The 8790-nt window shown below is 44.9% G+C and overlaps 1 protein-coding gene across 2 annotated transcripts in view; it reads left to right on the top strand.

Annotated features, from left to right (window-relative positions):
• Positions 1-8790, top strand: part of LIPH (lipase H) — a 55740-nt gene that overhangs the window by 15193 nt on the left and 31757 nt on the right. For both annotated transcript variants that reach the window (XM_017866383.1, XM_017866389.1), the window contains exons 2-3: positions 3928-4295; positions 5379-5487. In XM_017866383.1, coding sequence (XP_017721872.1) covers positions 3928-4295; positions 5379-5487 — 477 coding nt within the window. The remainder of the gene's footprint in view (positions 1-3927; positions 4296-5378; positions 5488-8790) is intronic.

Raw genomic sequence — 8790 nt, 5'->3', positions numbered from 1 at the left:
TATATATATATAAATTGGTGGAATTAAAGGTAAAAGGGGCAGATAAAATTAAAAGGACCTAACACCTGAAACATTAAGTATAGGTAATAAAATAAAAAAACTACAAAAATAAAGCTTAATAGTTTGGGTAACTTGAATTTGCCCAACTGTAATGTTGTTGTACTTTGATGTTGTGTTTTATTATTTAAAAGAATCCCCCATTGTTGGCATTTAGATACTCATTATTTTCAGAGGATGCAAGAGAAAGAAGAGTCCTGATTCCCAGACCAGACCAAGCTCCCTATTTAAGTTCTCATCTTACACTCTATCTCCTTTACATGGCACATATCACAGGTAGCAGTTTTATACTTATTTGTGTGTATTATTTCATTACTGACTGATTCTTCCTTTAAAATGCCACCTGACATAGAATCTAGGATAGAGTAGATTCTTTTGGAATGAATTGCACATGTTCTCTGAGAATGAGAGATAATATATGTAAAGCTCTTATAATATTTAGTATTTAGGGGAACAAGGAAATCTATTTCACTCAATACTTATGATGGACTTCTCCGGGGGACAGTGCCATTACAAAAATAACTAAGACTTAAAAAAAATTATGTAGGGCTGGGCGTGGAGGCTCATGCTGTAATCCCAGCACTCTGGGAGGCCGAAGCAAGTGGATCGCTTGAGCCCCGGAGTTCAAGACTAGCCTGGACAACATAACGAAAGCCTGTCTCTACAAAAAATATAAAAATTAGCCAGGCATGGTGGTGTGCGCTTGTAGCCCCAGCTACTTGAGAGGTTGAGGTGGGAGGACTGCTTCAGCCCAGGAGGCAGAGGTTGCATGAGCCGACATCGTGCCACTGCACTCCAGCCTGGGTGACAGAGCAAGACACTGTCTCAAAACGCAAAACAAAACACAAAACCAGACAATTAAACAGTCCTCTTCTTGGGAAATGAATCTTTGTCTTCTCAAGTATGATCTCATTCAGATTAGTCTCCCCAGGATTCCTCTCTTGGGCAGATACGTGGCAAGTGAAAGATGACATAATTTCCCCAGGCCACCTGGTGAGTCAGTTGCACACCCAGGAACAAAACCCAGCCTTACTGATAGCTAAGAAGGTGAGGCTCAGCCCTACCCCAAGACACTTCCTGATCAATAAGAAGATGACTAATTACACAGGCAGCTCTTTGCTCTGGGTCTTTCTCTACAAACAACTAGGCAAGTCCATGTTCCCAGGAGCATGCAACTTACAGGAAGAGGAAATGAAAGAGGCTAATGGATGGAGAAAATGTTTACATCACGAGCATGCCTCACTACACATGCTACTTGATGCAGTAGAGTAAAAGGAGGATTGCGCGCATTTGGGGTTCAACATTAACCACCTGTTTTCTAGGATGAGGGATTTCAAATTTCAAAGCCTCCTTAACTTTTTTTTTTAAGAGATAGAGTCTCGATTATTTATCTACCTGATTTACCACAGTTTTGAGCACTAAACAGAGGATGCAGATAATTTTCAGATACCAAGAAAAATTATTTAAAATGGCAAGCTTGGCTGGGCACGATGGCTCACACCTGTAATCCCAACATTTTGGGAGGCTGAGTCGGGCAGATCACCTGGGTCAGGAGTTCAAGACCACCTTGGCCAACATGATGAAACCCTGTCTCTACTAAAAATACAAAAATTAGCTGGGCATGGTGGCAGGTGCCTCTAATTCCAGCTACTTGGGAGGCTGAGGCAGGAGAATCACTTGAATCCCGGAGATGGAGGTTGCAGTGAGCCAAGATTGCACCACTGCACTCCAGCCTGGGTGACAGAGCAAGACTCCGTATCAAATAAATAAATAAATAAAATGGGAAGCTTTTAGTCCTAGATAAGTCTCTTTAACTTCATGAAAGCAGAAATCCTACAGACGGTGTTTTCTGGGAACAAATTTCACTAATTGTGAAGTAACGATAAGAACCATCAATTTAAGTGTAACCAACAAGTAACATCTAGTCACATGTAAATTTCCTTTAAGTTCATTTAATTTTTATTTATTTATTTATTTACATATTTATTTATTTGGGGGGTCAGTTTTGTGCTGATTCTATTATGAAACTTCACTCATTCCTGAGTACCAGAGCCTTTGCGAAAAGTTTCAATAAATGCATACCTGAACAGACTCAGGTTATTAAAGATGGGCAGGGACCCCAAGACGAAGGCTACTCTGAGGCTTCGAATGAAGGAGAATAATTCCTGGATGTGCAAATGAAGATTCATTGAGAACAGGGACCCAGAGCAAATGCTTCCTGAATTCCTATTGGAGGAAGTCAGACAGATGTTTCCCAGGGCACTCTTGTCTTCTGTTGGCCCATTGCATGTTAACAGCCTTCCCTTTTTGCTCTTGGTCACCAAGAATGGCCATCAGTAGTGCCTTGCCTCTTCTGAGTATCTTACAGAAGATACTCATCATCTCCCACTTGGAGCTGGGGATAACTTGCTGTTCCACATGCTATTGAGTCCTCTACCATGTGCTGGGCACTATGAGGGATATACAAGTAATGAGTTGCCATTTCAAAGAGATTGCGTTCTAGCAGGATAGACACATATGTATATAGATACCTATAATGCATGCCTGAAAGTGGGTTTCCATTGTGTCATCAATGAGGTGCATAAAGGGAGTTTTGGGAGTTCTGTGGTGAAGCATAGTACTTATGGCTGGGAGGGTCAGAGAAGGCTTCATTAAGGTGGCTTTTGGGTTAAACCTTGAAGGAGGATAGGATTTGGAAGAATGGTTTTCTTCTTCTTTTTCTTTTTTTTTTTTTGAGACGGAGTCTTGCTGTATCACCCAGGCTGGAGTGCAGTGGCATGATCTCGGCTCACTGCAAACTCTGCCTCTCGGGTTCAAGTGAATTCTCCTGCCTCAGCCTCCTGAGGCGCTGGGACTATGGGAGCTCGCCACCACACCCAGCTAATTTTTTGTATTTTTAGTAGAGACAGGGTTTCACCGTGTTAGCCAGGATGGTCTCGATCTCCTGACCTCATGATCCACCCGCCTTGGCCTCCCAAAGTGCTGGGATTACAGGCGTAAGCCACCACACCCGGCGGGAAGAATGGTTTTCTGGTGAAGCAAGAGGTCACTACATACAAGCTCTGGATCAAATATGATTTTGTTGGCCAGGCATGGTGGCTCATGCCTGTAATCCCAGAACCTTGGGAGGCCAAGGTGGACAGATCACCTGAGGTCAGGAGTTCGAGACCAGCCTGGCCAACATGGTGAAACCTCATCTCTTCTAAAAATACCAAAATTAGCCCAGCATTGTGGTGGGCGCCTGTAATCTCAGCTACTTGGGAGGCTGAGGCATGAGAATCACTTGAACCCGGGAGGTGGAGGTTGCAGTGAGCTGATATCATACCACTGCACTCGGGCCTGGGCAACAGAGTGAGACTCTGTCTCCAAAAAACAAAACAAAACAAAAACAAAAACAAGAAAAAAACAAATATCATTTTGCAGCCAGGTGCAGTGGGCTCAGGCCTGTAATCCTACCACTTTAGGAGGCTGCGGTGAGTGGATCACTTGAGGTTGAAAGAGTTTGAGACCAGCCTGGCCAACCTGGTGAAACCCTGTCTCTATAAAAAAATACAAAAAGTAGCCGGGCATGATGGCGTGTGCCTGTAGTCCCAGCTATTCAGGGAGGCTGAGGTGGGAGAACTGCTTGAGCCTGGGAGGTGGAGGTTATAGTGAGCTGATATTGTGCCACTGCACTCCAGCCTGGGTGAGAGTGAGACCCTGTCTCAAAATGTGTATATATGATTTTGCAACTTAATTCAACTGGATCCAGCCCTTAACCAGGTCCTATCAGGAACATAAGAAGAACTCCTACAAATATAGAACAACACTCTTGCTTGATACCCAACTAAGGAAAGACCTGTCATGATGCCATCTCATTTTTATTTTCAGACGCAGAAGAAACATGTCCTTCATTCACCAGGCTGAGCTTTCACAGTGCAGTGGTCGGTACGGGACTAAACGTGAGGCTGATGCTCTACACGAGGAAAAACCTGACCTGCGCACAAACCGTCAACTCCTCAGCTTTTGGGAACTTGAATGTGACCAAGAAAACCACCTTCATCGTCCATGGATTCAGGCCAACAGGCTCCCCTCCTGTTTGGATGGAGGACTTAGTAAAGGGTTTGCTCTCTGTTGAAGATATGAACGTAGTTGTTGTTGATTGGAATCGAGGAGCTACAACTTTAATATACAACCATGCCTCTAGTAAGACCAGGAAAGTAGCCATGGTCTTGAAGGAATTTATTGACCAGATATTGGTAAGAGAATTCTTGTAGATGATTCAGAGCTATGTTGAAACTGGCCTATTATCTGAGGGCTTAAAGCCAAGAGATAGCTACAGTGAGCAGGAGGCCTATTTTGCAACATTTTGCAAATGTGAATAAGCCCCAGGGAAGGTGGGATGAGGGGCTGTGCAAAAGGCCCATAGGTGTTCGTTAGGCTGTGCACTGCACAGGGCACCCATGTAAGGGAGCACCCTTGTCATTGTGACATTGTAGATTTATATATTTGTTATGATAAATTTCCAGCAGATGATGACAAAGTGTCTTGAGGAAGGGACATTTTTTTTCTCGCTCACAGTAAAGGTGTCTTACAGGTAGGAAAGGTTCTGTCTAGGAGTTCTTGGTTTAAATGCCTAGAGCTTCCTCAACTTCTTCTTTTTTTTTTTTGAGATGGAATCTCGCTCTGTTGCCAGGCTGGAGTGCAGTGGTGCTTGGCTCGCTGCAACCTCTGCCTATGGGGTTCAAGTGATTCTCCTGCCTCAGCCCCCCAAGTAGCTGGGACTACAGGTACACGCCAACATGCCCAGCTAATTTTTGTATTTTCAGTAGAGATGGGGTTTCACCATGTTGGTCAGGCTGGTCTTGATCTCCTGACCTCGTGATCTGCCCATCTTGGCCTTCCAAAATGCTGGGATTACAGGCGTGAGCCACCGCGCCCAGCTAATTTTGTATTTTTAGTAAAGACATGGTTTCTCCCTGTTGGTCAGGCTGGTCTCAAACTCCCGACCTCAGCTGATCTGCCTGCCTTAGTCTCCGAAAGGGCTGGGATTGCAGGTGTGAGCCACTGTGCCCGGCGGACAGACTATTTTGAATCCTGCTCTGCTCTCTCCCCAGTTGCCTGATCTGGGGCAGATTACTTCAACTTGGGGCCTCAGTTTCCTCATCTGCATAGTCAAAAGAATAGTATTTACTTTGCATGGTGTTGTGGCCTTTACATGAGATAATAGATGTAAGGTGCTTAGAATTACTTCTCCAAAGTCAACAGCCAGGAAATTTCTACAAATGTTGTTAATTCCTTGCCCCTTACAATTTATAATGATGGACCTCTTGAAATTCCAGGCAGAAGGAGCTTCTCTTGATGACATTTACATGATCGGAGTAAGCCTAGGAGCCCACATATCTGGGTTTGTTGGAGAGATGTACGATGGACAGCTGGGGAGAATTACAGGTAAGCGCCTGTGAATGGGCATGGGGTGGTGGCCTGGGCAGGGTGTTCACCGGGGGAGCATTATGTAGGCCAAGCCAACTCCCTGGGTTCAAAGCCAGCTCCAATTACCTAACCTCTTTGAGCATGAGTCCTTGCGTGCAAAAGGAAGATCAAAATAATATTGACCTCAGGCTACTATGTAATAAGACCTAAGTAAAGCATTTTGTAAATTGTATATACTATAGAAAAGATGAGTCGTGACTTTATTTCTGTTATGGCTGGAAAAACAGCTATGTCCCATTCAGATCTGTGTGCCCCAAGCAGTTGGTCCTCTTCCTTTTATTTAATCCAGAAGACCCTGAACTATAAACCTAATAAGCATCAGTCCCCAGGCATGGCTGGAGTCTCATGATAAGAAAATGAGATGAGAATTTTGATGGCTGGGGCTTATTCTCTAAATATCAGCTTTCAGGCCAACACTGAATGAAAACATTCGGAAATGCAGCAGGTCAAATCCCAAACAAAGACTCCCTTGCTGGAATCTCTTGCCTAGTGCTTAGTAGCTTTCCACAGTGGCTCTCTCTTTCAGAGTCTCAAAGCCTCTCCCATTTCTCCTTTCCCAGAGTCCATCCTCATACCTAGAGGGCTGTTTTAAATCTATGGAAACTGAAAAGGTAGATGTGGATGGAAAAAGGGGAGAGGTAAATGATTAAAACTGCATTTAGGAGGTAACCTTTTAGGGCTGCAAGTTTTAATTTTATTTTAATTTAAATTTTTTTAAAATTATTTATTCATTTTGAGAAGGAATCTTGCTCTGTCCCCCAGGCTGGAGTGCAGTGGTGCGGTCTCGGCTCACTGCAACCTTCACCTCCTGGGTTCAAGCGATTCTCTTACCTCAGCCTCCCGAGTAGCTGGGATTACAGGCATGTGCCACCACTCCTGGCTAATTTTTGTATTTTTAGTAGAGATGGGGCTTTGCCATGTTGGCCAGGCTGGTCTCGAACTTCTGACCCCAGGTGATCCACCCAACTTGGCCTCCCAAAGTGCTGGGATTACAGGCGTGAGCCACTGCACATGGCATTTTTTTTTTTTTTTTAGACAGGGTCTCACTTTGTTGCCAAGGCTGACATGCAGCTCACTGCCACCTCAACCTCCCAGATGCAAGCAATCCTGCACTCAGCCTCTCCATTAGCTAGAACTACAGGTGTGTGCCATCACACCTGCTTAATTTTTAATTTATTTGTAGAGATAGAATCTTAACCTGTTGCCCAGGCTGGTCTCAAACTCCTGACCCCAGGTGATCCACCCACCTCGGCCTCCCAAAGTGCTAGGATTACAGGCATGAGCCACTGCACACGGCCTTTTTCCCCCCCTTTTTTTAGACAGGGTCTCGCTTTGTTGCCCAGGCTGGCGTGCAGCTCACCGCAGCCTCAACCCCGCAGGCGCAAACAATCCTCCACTCAGCCTCCCAAGTAGCTAGGACTACAGGTGTGTGCCACCACACCTGCTTCATTTTTAATTTTTTTGTAGAGATAGAGTCTTACCATGTTGCCCAGGCTGGTCTTGAACTCCTGGGCTCAAGCAATCCTCTCACCTCAGCCTCCCAAAGTGCTGGGATTACAGGTCTGAGCCGCTGTAATCGCCTCATGTTGTATTTCTGTTGGACAGCACTTCCTTCCAGAGTTTATGTTGATCTGGGGTATGGGAGTAAGAGGCTCCTGAAGTTGCATGTAAAATATTGGGTGTCTGTCCTGGGGAGGGGTCCAGAATTTTCATCAAATTCTCAAACCAGTTAAGGCTGCAATAAAAGCCAAGGATTCTTATTTGAACATTTTTTCTGGTGATCTTAGAGCAATAAGAAAAAGCTCTTTGGCTGGGTGCAGTAGCTCATGCCTGTAATCCCAGCACTTTGGGAGGCCAACATAGAAGAATCGCTTGAGCTTAGGAGCTTGAGGATGCAGTGAGCTATGATCGTGCCACTGCACTCAAGTCTGGGTGACAGAGTGAAGTCCTGTCTCAAAAAAACAGTAAACAAAAACCAAAACAACACAACAAAAAAGGAAAAGCTCACTTTTTACATTCTGTCTGTATTCCACAATAATCTCAGAATGTTCTGTATTTAGATTCAGGAGCCATTTATTTATTTTAATTTTTTAAATTTGGTTATGGGATCTCATGATGTTGCCCAGGTTGGCCTTGAACTCCTGGGCTCAACAAATCCTCCTGTGTTGTCCTCCCATAGTGCTGGGATTACAGGTGTGAGCCACCACCTGGCCTTAGGAGTCCCTTCATAATTCTTCTTTTCTTTTCTTTTTTTTTTTTTTGAGACAGAGTCTTACTCTGTCACCCAGGCTGGAGTGTAGTGGCATGATCACAGCTCACTGCAGCCTCAAACTCCCAGGCTTATTAATAGCATCCTTATCACTCTGAAAATTGCCCTGGTTCAGATGTTTTATTCATCATGCAACTAGAGTTTGCTATAAACTGAGGCTCTAACTGTAAATTTTATTTATTTTATTTTTTTGAGACAGAGTGTCACTCTGTCACCCAGGCTGTATTACAGTGTCGCGGTCTTGGCTCACTGCTACCTCTGCCTCCCAGATTTAAGCAATTATCGTGCCTCAGTCTTCCAAGTAGCTGGGATTACAGGCGCCTAACACCACACCTGGCTAATTTTTGTATTTTTAAAATTAATTTATTATTATTATTTTTTGAGACCGAGTCTCACTCTGTTGTCCAGGCTGGAGTGCAGTGGCACGATCTTGGCTCACTGCAACCTCCGCCTCCTAGGTTCAAGTGATTCTCGTGCCTCAGCCTCCCAATTAGCTGGGACTATAGGTGCCCACCACCACACCCAGCTAATTTTTGTATTTTTAGTAGAGATGGAGTTTCATCATGTTGGCCAGGCTGGTCTCAAACTCTTGACTTCAGGTGATCCACCCACCTCGGCCTCCCAAAGTTCTGGGATTACAGGTATGAGTCACTGCACCCAGCCTATTTATTTATTTATTTTTGAGACAGGGTCTTGCTTTGCCATCCAGGCTGGAGTGCAGTGGTGCAGTCACAGCGCACTGCAGCCTCAAACTCCCGGCCTCAAACCATGCTCTCAGCTTATCTTTCTCCCTATCTCCCCACCACCTCAAGTAGCTAGGGCTACAGGGACTGCAGGCACATGCCACCACGCCAGGCACTGCTTATTTTCTCTTCCCTCCCTCCTTTCCTTCCTTCCTTCCCTCCCTCCCTCCCTCCCTCCCTCCCTTCCTTCCTTCCTTCCTTCCTTCCTTCCTTCCTTCCTTCCTTCCTTCCTTCCTTCCTTCCTTCCTT

This window comes from Rhinopithecus bieti, unplaced genomic scaffold, assembly GCF_001698545.2.
Source record: "Rhinopithecus bieti isolate Rb0 unplaced genomic scaffold, ASM169854v2 scaffold_2432, whole genome shotgun sequence".
NCBI classification, from domain to species: domain Eukaryota; kingdom Metazoa; phylum Chordata; class Mammalia; order Primates; family Cercopithecidae; genus Rhinopithecus; species Rhinopithecus bieti.
This window is presented reverse-complemented; position numbering and strand designations above follow the sequence as displayed.